This window comes from Morone saxatilis, unplaced genomic scaffold, assembly GCF_004916995.1.
Source record: "Morone saxatilis isolate NCDOM2014 unplaced genomic scaffold, NCSU_SB_2.0 Contig5, whole genome shotgun sequence".
NCBI lineage: Eukaryota > Metazoa > Chordata > Actinopteri > Moronidae > Morone > Morone saxatilis.
Genome location: NW_023340095.1, coordinates 3,330,768 through 3,349,043, shown reverse-complemented (window position 1 = coordinate 3,349,043; position 18,276 = coordinate 3,330,768). Strand labels below are relative to the sequence as shown.

The window sequence follows — 18,276 nt, the reverse complement described above, 5'->3', positions numbered from 1 at the left end:
TTGCTTCTCGTGTCAAATATTGATATGCGATTAATTGAGATTAATTAATTACAAAGCCTCTAATTTTATTCGAGTCCCACCACTAGTTATTAATTATGTCAACCAAACAGAATTTACTCATAACAGGACATAGAACAACAATAAAGTGAAAAACAAAAACAATAAGCTTTTACCTAGGCAGACATGGCAGTTCATAACCTTTTGGATGACTGAATTGTACTGTGCACTTCCAGGGTTGGGAAGGACAATAACCTGGGCCAGTGCTGTGTTGTTGACCTGGTGTACAAAGAGAAATAATACATGTTGAAAATACAACGTACACTGTATGTTTTTCCTTTGAAGACAGACTGTAAATATGCCTTACAAAACCTATATACTACTTCCCCTTTGAAATACCTGGGTTGTTTTTGATTTGTTTTACCTGCAGTGCTCTGCTGAGTGCTCTGTCCTCACGGCTGACCAAGAACAGAGTAGCGATTCCAGCATCATGGAGGCGAAGGGCTGCACTGGTAAGTCCTCGTGCCTGACCGACTGCTCCACCGACGAAGAAGATGGCCACCTTCCTCATTAGGAAACCACTGCGCACTCTCTTGAAGGTGTTCTGGGCCACAAAGCTCATGGCAGACTCCAAGTTGCGAGTCTTCTTGGTCTGCAGCGTCTGCAGTCCTTCGATGTGCTGCAGCAGGGCACGTTTCTTCATTGCATCAGCGAATCGGATCTCTGTGGTCACGTCATCGTTGTACAGCGCCAACGCAACACGAGCTCCTCTTGGACAGTTACTTTCAGAGATGGTGATATCTCTGACTAGGCGCAGGACTGTGTCACGCATGTTGTTGAAGGGTTGGCGGCCATTGGCCTCAGAGACATCCAGGGCAAAGGCCAGCTCAGTGGGGTAGAGCGGGCATTCCTGCTGACCTAATGGTGTACACATAGAGGATTTAGCTTTCTGTATAGTTGTGCATACAGTTCATACACATTCAAACATTTATCTAATTTATATTATATGTATTTTTTTTATATCTTACCATAACAGCAAGCTGATGGAAAAAAAGACAAAAAGACAAAGTGTGGTGAGACATTAGTATAACACATGAATATCAATACTCTTCATTGTCATCAAATGACATTGTTGATACTCATTAAATTATACTTACGACAGTTGTCCCTGATTTTCTTGACCAGGTCACATTGCTGAGGACAGCAAGACATTTGGAGATTTTTTTTAATATTCTAATCACAGGCACCAGAAATTAGTTTTTCTCTGTTCATTCAATACAATTTTAAACAGTTTGATGAATGAAATGAGCACATACCACGACACCTGGTCCTCTCGGTCCTTTCTGACCCTATGGGAACAGCAACAACAGATGTGTTAACAGCTGGATGTGGCCAGCAATAAAAAAAAAAACACTTTATATTGTGTATTGCTTACATAACACAATTGTTTTTGTTAAATCATGTTAACTTAACAGTATTACATTGTGCAGTATAAAATATGTGAATTTATGAGACAAGGAAACACAGACCACTCAAGTATGTAAATCATAGTCTGCTATGATGGTCATTTATATGAAATGTATACAGCTTAGAGTAGAATTTTAAGTTCCTTACATATGGCCCAGGATATCCAACCTCTCCCTTCTGTCCGGGTGTACCAATATTCCCAGAGACACCCTGGAAAGAATTAACAGTAAAATTAATACAATTCACTTTTAAAGATATTTAACTGACAATAGTTTAAAAAAAAACACAACTTGTCTTAAAAGATTTCCTCTATTTAGAGTGCGTGCTTGTGCAGCTCATTTGCCACCAGACCAAACTGCATACAGTCTAGTCACCAAACACGTGTTGAGTGATTTCCAGTCCAGTTAAGAGACTCTGCAAAGCAATACCATTTATTAATCTAATCTAACTGGGAGTCTGAAAACGTACTCTCTGCCCACGATTCCCTCTAGGTCCAGGTCCGCCCTTACTGCCGCGGTCACCAGCAGCTCCCTGAAATGGAAGAAAGTAATGAGAATGGATGCCAATGATCATAATTAAAAGCAAGGCTCATTGACCAGACCGTACAATTTAACACTACAATTTGAAATTTTTGTTGTATTACCTTTGGTCCTGGGAATCCTGGGAAGCCCTCATCACCCTGTAGAGGATTTGTCAATTATTGTCCCATTTAATGAGTGCATAACTGCATTTGTTTCACTGATAATATATCTATCCTTAAATGGGCTACAGCAATGGCATACTTTACAGAGCTATTCATTATATTCTGTAACTCCCTCTTATCATCATTATTTAGACATTCCTTGTGATTGCTATATAATATATATATTACAAGAGGTGAAAATTAACTTACCTTTCTTCCTTTAGGCCCTGTGACACCAAAGCCATCTCTACCATCTTCCCCCTATAAGAAAAAACAAGAAAGAATGGTTCGACGAATCGGTTTTCTTTATCAAGTGCTATTAACATAGCTGCATGCACTCCTGGTACTAAATGGGAAACAGGAGAAACACCCTCCTTGTCCATGTCCCTTTTGTCCCAACAGTTATGCACTGTTATGTTATACTAAGTAGTGTTATGGTACTTATTCAATACAAAACTCAACAAAAAAGCCAGTTCCCTGATTAAAAACACATCATTCATTGTCATATATAAAAGACAGTAACATAAGTTTTTCTTTAAACCACACATGGCAGTGATGCAAAGAAAAGCTTCTTCAATGTGCAGCAGAAGTTATTTTGCCAGAGGTGTTCTATTTCACAAGAACAGTTATTAAGTATAAGTTCATCTTCTGTATTATAATGTGACTAAGCTTGTAAGTCTTCTTATTTTGCTCATTTTTCACCAGTTTTACATTACAGTACATGCAAAGAAGATGTGGATTCATTCTTACAGGCTCTCCCCGGGGACCAAGAGGTCCAATAACACCCTTAGGTCCTGGATCTCCTGGCTCTCCCTACAAAGACAGAAATACACAGAATGGGATAGAGGCAGAAATTGTTAAGGTCCAAAGACAATGTCAAAGCTTTAAATTAAGTGTGAAATATTTCTTTAAACTGTCAAGTCAGTTTCTATAGATTTAATTACATTCATATGCATACGTATATCTCAAGCAGAGCCTTGATGTTTTCTTATAGCGCTTTCATGTTTGTTCAAATAGACTACACATGTGTGTCCAGTAATGTGAGAGAGCTGGGCTTAGGCCAGTGTGTTTATAAATGAAACAAGCCTGTTATGGAAGAATATAATCCACACCAAATTATGTTCCACTCAGTACCTTGCGACCAAGTCCTCCTCTTCTGCCCTTTTCTCCAGAGGGACCTGGGCTACCTCCGGGACCCTATAAACAAAACATTAGGACATTAGAAGAATTAACTTTTCTCAAAATTAGGTATAATGTGCATGATTTTTAGCTGTTTAAACCAGTACAATGTTGAAGTTGTAATGTGTGGTAGATGTCTGCTTGGTATTCTCTATCTGTATTCTACTATGTTTAAAACTGACACTGGTGCTCCCTAAATATATATGACTTGATTTGAATTAATATGCGTTTAATATGTTGCAGAAAGATTTTATTTTATAAAATAACAGGTTCACTTACCCTGGGTCCAGGGTTCCCATCTTCTCCTCTGGGTCCTGGTGCACCAATCGGTCCAGGTTTACCCTTAAAAAAAAGAGAGACAAACAAGACATCAATGATAAATGAAGTTTCTTACATATTCGACAAAGACTTCCAACCAATGAGTAAATACTGAACACACATTTCTAGATATAAAGATAATCCAGGCACAGTCTAGTCAAATGAATTGTCATGTTGCTAATGTAGCCAAGAAAATAATTATTGGTAATGACATTCACTATGATACGTGTTGGCGTTTGTAGCATAAATAATCTGTAAAAAAATAAAAAATAAATAAAAATTAAAAGAAAGACAAACTTACTCTAGATCCTCCAATACCAGGCTCTCCCACAACACCATCAGCTCCTGGTTTTCCGGGATTTCCCTATAATGACATGTGAGCAGCAAAATTACAATTCACAATTACTGCCAGGACAGTTAAAAAATGTGTGTTATCACCAAAAAGGGACTTACAGCCTGTCCAGGTGGGCCTCTTCTGCCATCAGCTCCCTAATGATGTGGGAGTAAGTCTTGATTAATAAAAACAGTGGTATGTAAGTATTTAGCAAATATAATAAACTTGTGGTAAAATTGTTTACCCTTCTTCCAAATTCACCAGGGTCTCCCGTCTTTCCATCTTCACCAGACACTCCCTATCATTGCAGAGCAGTCATCAAAGTTATCAAAACAAGCCCATACAGAGTCAACCATGTAATGTTAAACTGCTAAAAGTATAGTATTGAAAATGCATTGGTAGGATATTCCTATAGCAATACAATGTGTAAAGAGGAAAAATTACCACTGGTCCAGCATCACCAGGGTCTCCTTTAGGTCCTGCTTGGTTGTTATCTTGTCCACTTGTACCCTATTAGACAGATTATTTTCATTTACATTCAAACACCCTTAGACACAATTTGCCCAGGAAACCAAGAACACATTCTTTTTTAATAAACTGCCTGGGGGAGCAATGGATGGCAAGGTGAGCGAGGATGCATACTTAATGACCGGACACAGCAATTTATACTACGGGCCACTGTTGGGAGCCCTGTTCAAAGGAAGTTGAACAGTGGCCACTGAAGAATGGATTAATGCAACTTATGACAGTCTAAACTAGTATTCTCTGACTGTCATTCTATTGTATACATGCATACAAACATGCATATGCATACAAGCAAATTTATAAATATTCAAAAAGTAATGAATATGCTAATACTTTATAATCAGCGTAGATCAGTTCAGGTATCCATGCTTAACAAAACATGTAAGTATGGATGGTTGAAAAAAGGGTATTATAACTAGTTCCCATAATACTCACTGGGTCTCCTCTGATTCCCATTTCTCCGATGTCTCCTGCTTGTCCTTTGATACCTTTGGGACCCTATAAGCAATAAATACGTTTAGTGAGCATTTAACAGCATTGGCAATAGAAGATATTTCTTTTCTAAAGAAAGGGAAGAACAAACGTGATGCTAAAATTGCATCTGAACACTGACTCTTCTGCCAGGATTTCCTCTGTCTCCTGGGGGTCCAGCCACTCCACTTTTGCCCTGAAAACAAAGAGCAGAGGCCAATTAAAGCTCCTAATCATGCATAAACCAGAGAAGATTTACGTCTTTGCCACATGAACACATGACAGCTAGCAAGAGAAGAAGAGATTGCACATCATTCTGTATGATGTGTTAGATATAAAACAGATGGACTGAATGACCAATTCCAATAAAACACACACACTTACCTCTTCTCCATTGATTCCATCAAGCCCGATTTCTCCAAATTCACCCTGCAACATGGTAGCGTTTGGTTAGGTAATTAGTGTGTTAGCCTTTTTTTGACAGCTTTATCTAAAGATGAAATCTTTTTTTTAAAGAAAGATTAACACTTACCTTTTCTCCTGAATACCCACGAGAACCCTGAATGAAAGAAAAAACAATAGTGTTACACCATGACAATTTACAATAAAAAATATTAAGTTGTTTAAGCTGAATGTTAAATTTAATATCAAAGATTTTACCTTGACACCTCTCTGTCCAGGACATCCCTGGAAACCCTGAGTTCCATTCACACCAGGATGACCTCTCTCTCCCTGTCATCACAAAATAAACACAATACAACATGTCAACAAAATACAGGAGGGCTGCCTTATGAAGGAACATGAAGTGGTGGAAAACAGTGAACATTGGACAACATTGATAGTTGTCAATGTACTTCTTGAGAAAACAAAACATGGTTAACCAACAGGTTTAGATCAGGGCACTTTACAGCAGGTCTGATATTCAGCTCATGGAAACTCAGCAAGGCATTAAAACTTACAGGTCCACCCTCATCTCCAGGATGTCCTTGGCTTCCTGGTAATCCTGGACCACCCTAAAAAAACAAAACAACAAAGTATTAGCTTCTGATAAACAATTATTTTGGGGTATTATTAAAGGAAGAGTATTTGTATATATTGAAGTACTTAAAAAATACATATTTTTGGATACCTTAGACCCTGGAAGTCCAACTGCTCCTCGGTCTCCTCTGGTGCCGATACATTTGCATGGCACTCCACAGCAGTCCCTCTCTGCGATATTGTCCTACATAGCAAAATAAAACAAATATTAAGTAATTCTAGGGGAAGAAATAAAGCTCACAAAAGTCTTATGTCTGACTGATTAGTACTCACCAGTTCTTCCATAAGCTCATAGTCCAAGTCCATGATATTGACTCGTAAGGGCCTGGTGTACCTAAAGCCGCGGCCAAATTCCAGTAGCAAAGCCTCCTCAAATTTGGGCACTCGCTCCAACCCAACCAGGATGAAACTGTTCACTCCTGTTTTGTAGAGTTTCAGGAACACATTTATCATCAAAAATTACTTCTGAATATGATATTGCTATATTTCATACAGGTTTAAGTATAGTCATCAAGGGCTGTTTACTGTATCATCTTTTTACCTGAAAGCCGTAGTTCCTCAACTCGCCTTTTCATTTCAGCATATGGGGCATCAAGGCCATCAGTGAGATGAATGACAACCTGCAGGGAAAAAATACAATTCAATTTGACACTTTCTTACATTTCCCATGAGTATTTCCATTGGTAAGTTTAAAATAGGGATGTTCCGACGCAGTTTTTTGGCATTGATCTTGATGTGATTCCTTTAATATTGTGTATCTGCCAATACTGGGTCAAGTTACTACTTGTTGATTAAATGTTGATTAAAATATGTATCTGACATATATATATATATATATGTATATATATATATATATAATAGCTGTAGAATTGTAAAATTTGTACAATTTTGCAACGCTTTTTTTTCCTGAGCTATTTGATCCAAATACTAAAGGTCCTGTTTCAAAACAGCCAATGCAGATCCTTTAAAATATGCCTTTATTGGCCCCCATACTGGGGACTGGGTCGGAATATCTCTAGTTTAAACTGTTTCAGTAACCAACCTTGACAACATTGTCCTGTCTGGTTTTGAACCTATTGGTGTAAGCTGAAATGGTCTTGCCATTGAGGACATATGGGCCACGACTCCGCAAGGCTCTGAAGGCCTCAAAGAGTTCATCGGCATTGTTTGTGAAGTCCAGCTGGACAGGCTCAGAGGCTGAGTCCATGGCCAGCATGCCTACTAGCACAGAAGGAATCTGCCCAGATGAACAACTGATAGCTGCCATTTTGGAAATTCTCTGCAGAATGGCACCCATCTTGCTCTGGAGATTAGTCTGAGCAGTGAAGATGTTCTGAGCAGAAACATCAAAGCCCACCAACACCTCTATCTCACAGGCTGTAAAACAGAGCATGGTTATATTTTAGGCATTTTTGTGAACCACATAAAACGTCTGGAAACTGAAACATTGAATTATAAGCTGCAAATCAAAAAAAGTCCATTTGTAAAAAAGAAAAAAAAACTATATCTCTTACTTTTAGAAGTTTCTGAAGAACCAACACACAGCTTGCCCTTCACTTCATCATCCATAGTCTCCAGGATTTGCTCATTGAGCTCTGAAAGTTCCTGAAAGGTTCTTGCTCGAGCCACTGTGGTGGACTCGCTTGCTAGGTTTTCTAACTCATCCTTAGTGTCGCCCACTCCTACAGCAAAAATTCTCACACCCTTTTTCTTCAGACCAAGGGCTGCTGTTTTGCTGTCATCAGCTGAGCTTCCTCCGGTGATAACCATTAGGATCTGAGGAGTGCCCTCATCCACCCTACTGCCTTTTTCTTTTGTAAAGTGAACGTCTTGAATGTGACGAATGGCTGCACCAGTGTTGATTTTATTTCCACCTTTGTACTCTGCTTGACCGATCGCATCCATAATGTCTTGCCTGTCCTTGTATGTGTTGAGGTAGAAGACATCCGTCACATCTGCGGCATAATGTGCCAGACCAATCCGCAGGTTGTCTCTCTCAGTGTAGAACAGATCAATTAGGTTGGTGATAAACATCATCACTTCATTGAAGTTGTCCCTGCCCACGTTAATGGAGCCATCCACTAAAAACACTATATCAGCCTTTTTGGGTGGAGGCAGGGATGAATCTATGAGAAGGAAGGTGAGATATTGAAGAGGGCAGGGTAAAGAAAGAGGATAACAAGAGAAGAAATGGAGAAAAAGCGATTCATGATTTTAGCATTATGGTAAAACATGCTATCTAAGTATTAATAGTTTGTGTACATTTCTGCATAACCTACCATAACCATTGGTTGGAGAATAAGGAGGGGGAGTGACTGAGTTTCCTTTCAACCTGGTAATAAACCTGTCCTTGATTGCTGGCAGGCCAGGGAATGTAGGAACCTGAAGGACATCCTCTGAGGTGGTGGCAATTTGGGTTAGCTGCTTTGTGTTAGTACCACCAGCTCCAACACCAATGCAGTTGACCCGGGAATTCTTAAGCTGAGGTCCATAAATGGAAACATCTTGGGAGGAACGTCCACCTGTGAGAACTACAAGATGCTGTGAGGCCTCAGCCAGACGAACCCCGGAGGAGGGTTTTAACTCATTCTCCATAACATACTTAATGGCGTCAGCCAGATCTGATGACCTGCCACCCATCTGACGAAGTCGTTTGATAGCCGAGACAACAGCTTGCTTGTTGTTGTGTGAGTTGAGTGAGAACTCTGTTTTTACTCTGTCTGCATACTGGACGACAGCCACACGCACTTGATCAGGCTGCACATCAAGTTGTTCAACAATGTTGAGGATGAAGTCACGGATATGAGCAATTCCAGCAGCACCTGTATTGTCTGAGCCATCAATAAGGAAGAGTATGTCCTTTTTCCCAAGATCTAGGATTTCTGCAAAATAAACACAAGACAGGGAAAGGGAGACATTTATTCATTTATTTTGAAGTATATTAGAAAAAGACTGATGCATTTATTTTATTTTATTTTTTTCATTTCTACCACTATAACAGAACTCCATAACAGAATCAAGCTCCAGGGCTTTGTAGTCGTTGACAGGAACTTTACCCCTACACAACCAGTGCACCATGATGCATTTTATTTAGTTATATGAGTAATGAAAAACTATTCTAAAAAGCAACCAGTTAATATTGAGCACTTAAACCTTGAATACTAAGAACAGTATTTCTTACCTCTGAAGACTGTGGGAGGAACATAATTGCTGATATCAGTGGTAGATAATGTTTTGACTGAACCAATCAGCTGCGTTTCCACTCTTGGAAGCTGCTGGAAATTGTCAACTGTATACACAAGTTCGGGCCTCAGGGAAATCTGTCTCAGTTCATCAGGATCTGCATTCCTTGAACCAATGGCAAGAGGTGCAACATGGTTTCTTTTAAGTTGGTCAGCTGCAGTAGATACATCATCTGTAGACTTGCCACCTGTAACTAGAATGAGGAACTGAGGCACACCATCCTCAATGCGACTTCCTGCTGACCTCTGGTAGATGTTTCTGGAGACCCACTCAAGAGCACGGCCTGTGTTTAGACGGTTACCACCTATGCTTCGAAGTTTTGTCACAGCTTGGCGTACCTCTTCTTTGGTGGAGAAATTATTCAAAAGAAATTCTAACTTTGGGTCATCACTGTACTGCACCACTGAAACTCGGACCTTGTCCAATCCTACATCCAGCTTGTCCACGACTCTTTTTATCATTTCACGGATGGAGGGGAACTCGTTACGCACCGCTGTCGTGCCATCAATTAGAAATACGACATCCCTCTTGTCGCCTCCCGCAGGTACTGGTGTGATTTCTGCTCAGTAAGAATGAAAGCACAGTAACATTGTATGATTACAAACTGCAGAGTTCCTAACAAATATAGAGGACATACAGTATGACTGGGAGGGACAATTATCATGTATTAAGTCAAATGTGGAACTTCAAACTTAAGTTCAACATTTAACATTTACTGCAGTAAATTAAGTGAAATGTGTGAAAATGTGGTTGTAAGTTGTAAATAACTTTTTAGACTTTGATAGAGTAAAATTACCTTCAGTGGTTGGGAATACTGGGCGCATCCTGGCGATGTCATCATCTGACATCTCAGTGAGAGTGTTGATTAGGTTTTCTTGGACTGTGTACAGGCCAGGGAGGTCATCTACAGTGAAGGCAAAGTTAGGCACGTATGACACCACCTGGAGCTCCCTACGGTTAACATCCCTGGTCCCAATGCTGAAGGGAAGAACTCTAGATTCTTTAAGGGAAGTGGCTGCTCGACTGATGTCATCTGTTGAAGACCCACTGGAGACGACAATTAAAAACTGTGGTACACCCTCTTCCTTTCTGCTACCACGTGCTGCTGTCAGAACATTCTGATTGACAAACTGCAAGGCCTGACCCAGGTTACGTTGTCTTCCTCTTCGTTGCCTCATTCCCCTGACACCATTCAAAATACCTTCTTTGGTTGTATGTGTGTTCAGATACATGTCAGCCTGAGCATAGTCGCCATACTGGACCACGCCAATCCGGATCTTATTCTCGCCTACATTAAGACTCTCCACAACCCTGCGGATAAACTCCTGGATGATGGGAAATTCCCGTCCAACACCATCAGATCCATCAACAAGGAAGATTACATCCTTCCGGGGGCCCTGCGACTCAGCTGAAAGAGAAAGAGAAAATACAATATTATGTTCTGCTACAGAAATGATCAAACACGGAACCAATACTCAGGAAAATTACAGCAGCAATTATAACTGATACATGACAGCCTTTTAACAGACTATTGGACATTTTGTCTTGATTTGTGGTAATAGGGTTTCTTGAACTGTCCTCATAGGATCTTGTAAACTGTAGGGAACAGTGTCTTCTTGCAGCATAAAATCTGAATGAAAATACAAAACTAAATAGTTGAGAAAAAATTTGTGGATGGATATCAACAGGAGCTTAGAGAATCCTGCCTACATCTCACAACTTAAGTTTTTCATTACCTTAGATTCACATCTTTCTTTGGTCCCAAAGTTTCAAGGAACATTTGGTCAAATATGGAGATTAACCCAGCAACCCTATTTTCATATCATCTTTCAAACAACTTTCTCACATAGTGGAGCATCTACAGCACTGACTGTTTGGCTGTGGTATAATTCCAACCATGTAAACCACTTAAAAAATTCTTCACTTTATTTTTTTTATTTAATTTTATGTGTATACTAGTTGCTATGTCTTGCATATGTGTCATTTATTAGATAAAATAAAATATAGTGAAGGCTGATATTATCCTTCAATCAGTGTGACAGTGTGCCTGTGAGTTTAGTTTTCCAACAACGCAGCATACGGATGCAAGCTCTTTTGCAGCCAACTTTCATGTCTTGAGTGTCAAAGCTGAATTCACAGTCAATTGTGAAGCCAACCAGACTGCACAAATTAGAAGGGATAGTTTTTCCCCAAATGACGCTCTTTAAACCATCAACAAAAAACAACACAAATCCAATTTAAAAAACACTACAATAAATCATATCCTATTTATTACCAGACTTTTGAGTTGCCTAATATGTATAATGATTAAGGCAGTCAGCCAATTATTTCTTTTTTTCATGTATTAACTGTAGCATGTGGTTTAAATATCATGTCATGTATGTCAGCTGCCGTAAAAATGTATGTTAGCCTTTTGTTTACTGATAACATATAAACACAGTATTCATCATTCCTTGGGCTACCAACTTAACGATGATAATATTCAGTTTTATGTGCCTCCGTCCATGATAAAACTAATATCCTGTAATTCGGTGCATATTTCAAAAATTAAATAACCTAAGGAAATGAAAAGATGAATAAAGATCATTCCAAAGAACTAGGAATACAGACCTCTTGACAATGTTTAAAATAGAAATAATGAATGCTCTCTTCCACAGACACAACATTATTTTACAAAGACATAGTGCTAAAAGTTGTGGATGTGAATCAAAATAAAAAATAATCAAAAGAGAGAACCTGAATAGAATTTAAAAAAAAGTTAAGAGAATATGGATGAGATGAAAAAGATAATTATTTTTCTGGCAAAGGAAAGACTGCGGGTATGAATTTGTGAGATGAACGTTGCAAATTGTTTTACCAAGACTCAGAATCAAGAGCATCCTCAGACTCAAGAATGTCCCTATTGTTTGAAGAGTGCTTCTCTTTGTCGTGACCAAACTGAGAGAATATTTTCTATGCCAAAGTAATAGCAGAGTTCACACTTAAAAGAAAAATGACTGCAATACATAAACAATTAATAATTGCAACATATTAAAAACTACAAAAAAGAAGGATCATTAGGGATGAATGCAGAAAAGCTGGGTGAAGTTGTGTTGAGTGCAATAGCATGACAATGCACTTCAAGATGAAAACTTTTATGAATGGAGTTGTATGGAATGCAATCATAGACAGAATTACAATTAGACAAAGGGAACCAGGCATCGTTCACAAGAACTGTTACAATACAGAGAAGTAACTGACTGGTCTTACACCCACTAACAAAGGGGTAGGTGAGGTTCAACTTGCAGCCTAATGTTTCAGTGTGTTTAGATCGAAATAATCAAAGTGGAGGGAAATGCTGAATAGTAGTGGGCTGCATTGCAGCACTTCTAGGAGGCAGATTTATAAAACACTAAAACAATGCTGTGATGTCTGTATGTATGCAAACAGGTTATTCAGATCCATCCAAAAAAAACACAACATCCTTTTCTGGTAAATAGGGAACATAAAATTTGAGACATGTTTAGTTTCATATGTCAAACGTGTCCCATGTCAAAGTCATGTTACGAAAGCTACTATTGCAGACAAATTAGTTTTGTCAAATAGACCCTGGCAGACCACAACTTCTTGCACTTTCTTGAAAGGTACTACTCGTTTCAAAGACGGGGCCCTAAATAGCACTGTTGTTATTAAACCTTGCATTGCTAAAATGATCAAGTTGTGGACTATTTTTTTTTCTTTTTGAAAGAAACCTAGCACTGCCTTCTTTAATTGTAAAGAGTAGCTAAGCAGACCACCACCTCTCTTTAAATGCAAATGGAGCTAAAAAAAATAGCACACGTCTTGTTTTGTCATTCAGCAAAGGTAAAACAAGTCAGGTAGCCTTTCAGGCCAGCAAGAGGCTGTGCTTGTTAACATACCAGTGACTGTTGGTGATTCTGGGGTGGCGTCAATAACCACAGCCTCCACGGAGGACTTGGACACTGGGAAGGTCGGTGAATTCAGACCACAGACAGAGGCATAACTTGAGATGGTTTGATATCTCCTGCAGTTGTCTGCTATCGGCACTTCCTGTTCCAATTGGAAAGATCAAGACACCCAGCTGTTTGAGAGCAGAGGCTGGTGCATCAACACTGTCAAAAGACCTTCCACCACTTAGCAATATTAGAGCCTGTGGAACTCCTTCCGGGAGCCTGCTTCCGGCAGAGGCCGTGAAGACATATCCCGCAAAGGGTACTGGGGCTGTCTCAGGTGTTTGAGTGTGCGTTTCCGCTTTCCCTGCCTGCGCGCGTATCCACGCATGTGCCTGCAAACCACGGCCTGACGCAGTGTGGTGTCGAAACGCGCGAAGTCTGCGCGCTTGGGTTGGTGTGAGTGGTACGTGTTCAGAGTTAGGACACTGGGACGGCTGGATCTATGGCTGTACTGAACGGCAAGCTGAGACGCAGCGGGGTCCTCTTGTTGTGGATTCCACCACTTGAGTGTGTCTCTACTACTCTTGTGGACAAGTCTCGCAGCGTAAGGCGTGGGAATCCACTTCTAGTACATCAGAATCCATGCGCGAAACAAGAACACGACACAATCCTTTCTCCGTGGTGCCTTTCTCTCACCTGTAGGGTGGAACATAGGAAGAATTCCAGACATATTTTAGGTTCATTGTGTTTACAGGAACGGTAGTTTCCCATCGGCGAGAGAGTCCATGCGAAAGTCATATGACGAAAGCTAACCTCCAGGTTTACACCTTACTTAACAAATTGCAGGCAAATATGCTAACATACGCTTTGATACATTTCAATTTGCGATCTAATGAAATTATTATTTTTTGTTCTTATTTGGGATTTGTGAAATAAACTCACAAAAATCACTTATTCGAACAATGTAATTTACCTAAATTGAGTTGGAACAATGATTTCCACTTGCTTGACAAATCTTCATATTTCACACATTTAATTTTTTTATATACAAAATAACACAAAAGTATTGATCAATGACTTCTGGTTTCATTTTCACAGAAATGACCATTCTCATATTTGCTGTCCTATTTAGACAACAGAAATCAGAAATTAAAGCGCATAGGTTTAAAGGTATTCTTTTCCTAAATCTACCACAAAGAACAAATGAAACCAATTTAACTTCTATAATTATCTTTAATGAATGTCTCCCGCAATTTGCGTTTCTTCTACTTTTCCTTTCATAATTTTCTTTTCTTAAACACTTTAAGGGTAATGTGAAACACAGTTAACATATCTATAATAATTAATTCAAACAATAGCCAAATCAGAGATCAGGGGAATGTTCCCTGTCGGCCAGGATAACTGAGTGGAAATACTTCCTGCTAAGCAATTTAATATTTTTTGTGAGTTATGGCTACCCCACTTAAATTTAATAAATAAGAAAGGTGCAGTGATAGATGTTAAAATATTTACTCAGAACTTTTTACACTATTTTAAGGCATCATATTAAAATATATTGTTTGGCCTATTTAGGATAACTGTGTCCTTTTCTTATATTTTATAGTTTCAATTATAAATACTGTTTACAATTCTTTCAATTTTTCAATTAAGTAATGAATCAGAAACAAAATACGTATCTTTTTGAATGGTACACTATACCATACTGTATACTCTTTTTCCTTTTTCCTACCACCATTATTACACCTCAGCACTGAGTGAGTTCATACAATATCAACATATTTTAGACTGTTGTGTACTATTACCCCAAAATTCCACCAGGCACAGCTTCATGACGTCACGTCTGTAACAAGATTTGGCTATGTGACTTCCTGTCAATGTCTTGCAATGCTATAAAGTCACGCCAGGTGATATTTTGGGGTAATGGCACAAGAAATACCGCCTTTGTACATTTGTCAGGCAAGGAGTGATGTTTGCTCCAACTTATAAAAGTAATTATAAAAGTAATAATAATAAGAGTCAAAGAAAAGTCTAGTAAATACTCAGTATTTATAGTGTATGTATTGATCCTGCTTCCCCTTACAGAATTTAGAAGTTAGGAATTCCCATATTAGGAAAAGCTATGCATTTGAGTATAAACTGCATCATACAATATACAGTATGTGTGCAATTATTCTTACCGATCACTCCTGTTTTTGAAATTTCCTTTTTCAAATTTTCTTCTGCAATTGCAGCAACAACTTGTTCCTGTATACTTGGAAGTTCAGCCATTTCAGAAACTGATAAAGTGTAACTTGGAGCATGTGATATCCTCTCCATTTCTTTGTGGTCAGAGTTTTTCGTTCCAATTGTTAATATTGTGACATTGCTTTCTTTTAAAGAAGCAACAGGCAAATCCACACTGTCACTTGATGGTCCACTACTTAAAACAACAAGAACTTGTGGCACATTGGAAGTGTATCTGCTTCCTGAGGCAGCTGTAAATACATTTTCTTTAACATACTTTAGAGCAGCGCCCGTTTTGAGAGGTCTTCCACCTTTGTGTGAAAGCCTTCTGACAGCTGTAAGGACATCTTCCTTCCTCATGAATGAATTCAAAAAGAAATTGGCTCGTGCCACATTGCTGAACTGAATCACAGCAGCTCTGTCTTTATTTGGTCCGATGTTAAGTCTTTCTATTACTTTATACAGGAAATCTTGAATGGCTGAAAATCCACTTCTAGTACTATCAGATCCATCCAAAAGAAAAACTATGTCTCTTCCTTTTTCCTCACTTTGCTCTGTTAATGAAAAATGATATCATATATATTATCACAATAAATATTTATAATATATTCACAGCTAAAGTTGGTTTATTTTAATATATTTTTTTAATAATCTAAATTCTTACCTGTTTTAGTTTCCCCCTCAACTCCCATTTGAGTAACATGACTCATCAGATTTTGTTGAATACGAGGGAGATTTACAAAGTCTGGGACTGAGTAAGCATAATTTGGGTCAGATGAAATGAGTTGCATCTCAGCTGGATTTGACATTCTTGATCCAATGGCAAATGTAACAACCCCTGCAGCTTTGAGCATGCTTGCTGGGCCTCGTGGAGAATCTCCAGATCTTCCACCAGCCAACATGACAAGTATCTGCTTGGAACCTTCATGATGTCGTCCTCCAGCAGTTGAAACAAAGACATTATCCCTCACAAACTGCAGTGCTGCTCCAATATTTTGAGGCCTTCCACCTTTTGGTTTTAAACTTGCGACATGTTTAAGAACATCCACTTTTGTGTTGTAAGTATTCAGATTGAAATTGAATTCAGCATTGTTGCTATATTGTACAACAGCAACTTTATCTTTTCCTTGATCCAGGTCAAAGCTGTCAACCATTTTTGCAACAAATTCACGTATAGCAGAGAATCTACTCCTGACATCATCAGATCCATCAATGAGAAAGACAATATCTCTACTCGTAGTGGAGCTTGAACCTAGAAAAGTCCACAGTCATGTAAATTGTGTTAGTTAACAATTCAACAGAAATCTGATTACTGTTGGTGAAACTGAAATGTGTGAATTGTACATGGTTTCAATATATATATATAGATATTATTAGATGTATCTATTAATTTGATCTGTATTTATTAATATAAAGGAATTACAATTAATTAATTAATACTTGTTTTCACTCACCTACACCAGGGCTTACAGTGTCTTTGTGAGATGCAATGACTGATAGTAACTGCTCTCTCACAAGAGGAAAGTTAGAAATATCCTTGATAAAATACTTGGCACTAGGACTGTGTGCTAATTGCTCCATCTCCAAACTATCTGCATTATTCACTCCAATGCTGTAAAGGACAATTCCAGCTTTTCTCAGTCCATCCACTGCACCTAAGACATCATCTTCTGACTTTCTTCCACTTAACAGAATTAGTATCTGTGGGACTCCTTGCTGGGCTCTGCTTCCAGATGAAGCAGTGAACACATTGTTTTTCACATAGTCAAGGGCTACACCGGTGTTCAAAGTGAAACCTCCTCTCAGTTTCAAATTGCCCAAATGACTCAAGACATCATCTTTCACTGAGTATGTGTTCAGGAGAAAATCAGTCATGGGCTCTGTGCTGTACTGGGTCAAAGCAACTTGTACTTTGTCCGGCCCAATTTCTGTTTGCTTGACAAACTCTCTGACAAAATCCAAAATGTGTCTTTCACTTGCTTTCATATCATCAGATCCATCAATGAGAAAAACAATGTCGGCACTCTGGAGTTTTAATTCTGAAACTGTGGAAGTGTCTGAAATGGATAAAAATGAATTAAAAAAGATACATTATTAAAAAGAGACTTTTTTACAATAACATACCTATATATAATCATACCACTTTTATGTCCATGTAGTAGACATCTCTAGCATGTTAAAATACAAATAATGCTACTTCTACTTCTTACCAATAACAGTTGGAAACTCAGTTGTTTCTTGAGCACCTCTCAGTGTGGCTTCCACAGATAGATGTATGCTTTGCAGATTATTAAAGTTTGTGACATAAAAATAATGTGCTGGTGTGAAAGAGATGGTTTGCATTTCCAATGTATCAGCATTCCTTGTTCCAATACTAAAAGTCTTTATTCCATTTTCTTTGAGGGACTGTGCTGGTCCTCTGACATCATCTCCTGATCTCCCACCGCTAAATACATACAGATATTGAGGGACTGTTTCTGCACGTCTGCCTCCAACTGTAGCAGCAAAGACATTTTCTCTGACAAACTCAAGTGCTTTGCCAATGTTGAGGGGTCTTCCCAACTTATGCCTCATTGTTCCAATGGAATTGAGCACATCATTCTTGGATGAATAGGAATTCAAGTAGAAATTGACTGTGGCATCACGGCTGTATTGAACAACAGCCACTTGGTCTCTGTTCTCACCTATATTTAAATTTCCAACAATTTTTTGAACAAAGCGTCGTATGTCTTCAAAGCCATTTCGTGAGTCATATGATCCATCAATAAGAAATACTACATCTTGTTTCTTAGAATCTGCAACAAAGACAAAACATGTAGAAACAAAGGCAATGTGATTTTCAGGTACAGCAGCCACAGTGACAGTCCCCTAAGATTCAGTCATTGGCCTAAATACAAATCTTACCT

The 18,276-nt window shown here is 38.7% G+C and overlaps 1 protein-coding gene across 4 annotated transcripts in view; it reads right to left on the bottom strand.

The window, feature by feature from the left end:
- Positions 1 to 18,276, bottom strand: part of LOC118338870 (collagen alpha-3(VI) chain-like) — a 49,005-nt gene that overhangs the window by 9,884 nt on the left and 20,845 nt on the right. For all 4 annotated transcript variants that reach the window (XM_035676305.1, XM_035676306.1, XM_035676307.1 and 1 more), the window contains 30 exons: positions 10,051 to 10,662; positions 9,193 to 9,813; positions 8,291 to 8,893; positions 7,526 to 8,137; positions 7,054 to 7,388; positions 6,553 to 6,631; positions 6,285 to 6,430; positions 6,103 to 6,195; positions 5,933 to 5,986; positions 5,634 to 5,705; positions 5,506 to 5,532; positions 5,358 to 5,402; positions 5,116 to 5,169; positions 4,938 to 5,000; positions 4,422 to 4,487; positions 4,222 to 4,275; positions 4,097 to 4,132; positions 3,945 to 4,007; positions 3,605 to 3,667; positions 3,281 to 3,343; positions 2,897 to 2,959; positions 2,357 to 2,407; positions 2,108 to 2,143; positions 1,933 to 1,995; positions 1,612 to 1,674; positions 1,314 to 1,346; positions 1,155 to 1,191; positions 1,026 to 1,037; positions 422 to 915; positions 174 to 276 (listed from right to left, as the gene is read on the bottom strand). In XM_035676305.1, the coding sequence (XP_035532198.1) occupies positions 174 to 276; positions 422 to 915; positions 1,026 to 1,037; positions 1,155 to 1,191; positions 1,314 to 1,346; positions 1,612 to 1,674; positions 1,933 to 1,995; positions 2,108 to 2,143; positions 2,357 to 2,407; positions 2,897 to 2,959; positions 3,281 to 3,343; positions 3,605 to 3,667; positions 3,945 to 4,007; positions 4,097 to 4,132; positions 4,222 to 4,275; positions 4,422 to 4,487; positions 4,938 to 5,000; positions 5,116 to 5,169; positions 5,358 to 5,402; positions 5,506 to 5,532; positions 5,634 to 5,705; positions 5,933 to 5,986; positions 6,103 to 6,195; positions 6,285 to 6,430; positions 6,553 to 6,631; positions 7,054 to 7,388; positions 7,526 to 8,137; positions 8,291 to 8,893; positions 9,193 to 9,813; positions 10,051 to 10,662 (4,716 nt within the window). The remainder of the gene's footprint in view (positions 1 to 173; positions 277 to 421; positions 916 to 1,025; positions 1,038 to 1,154; positions 1,192 to 1,313; positions 1,347 to 1,611; positions 1,675 to 1,932; positions 1,996 to 2,107; positions 2,144 to 2,356; positions 2,408 to 2,896; positions 2,960 to 3,280; positions 3,344 to 3,604; positions 3,668 to 3,944; positions 4,008 to 4,096; positions 4,133 to 4,221; positions 4,276 to 4,421; positions 4,488 to 4,937; positions 5,001 to 5,115; positions 5,170 to 5,357; positions 5,403 to 5,505; positions 5,533 to 5,633; positions 5,706 to 5,932; positions 5,987 to 6,102; positions 6,196 to 6,284; positions 6,431 to 6,552; positions 6,632 to 7,053; positions 7,389 to 7,525; positions 8,138 to 8,290; positions 8,894 to 9,192; positions 9,814 to 10,050; positions 10,663 to 18,276) is intronic.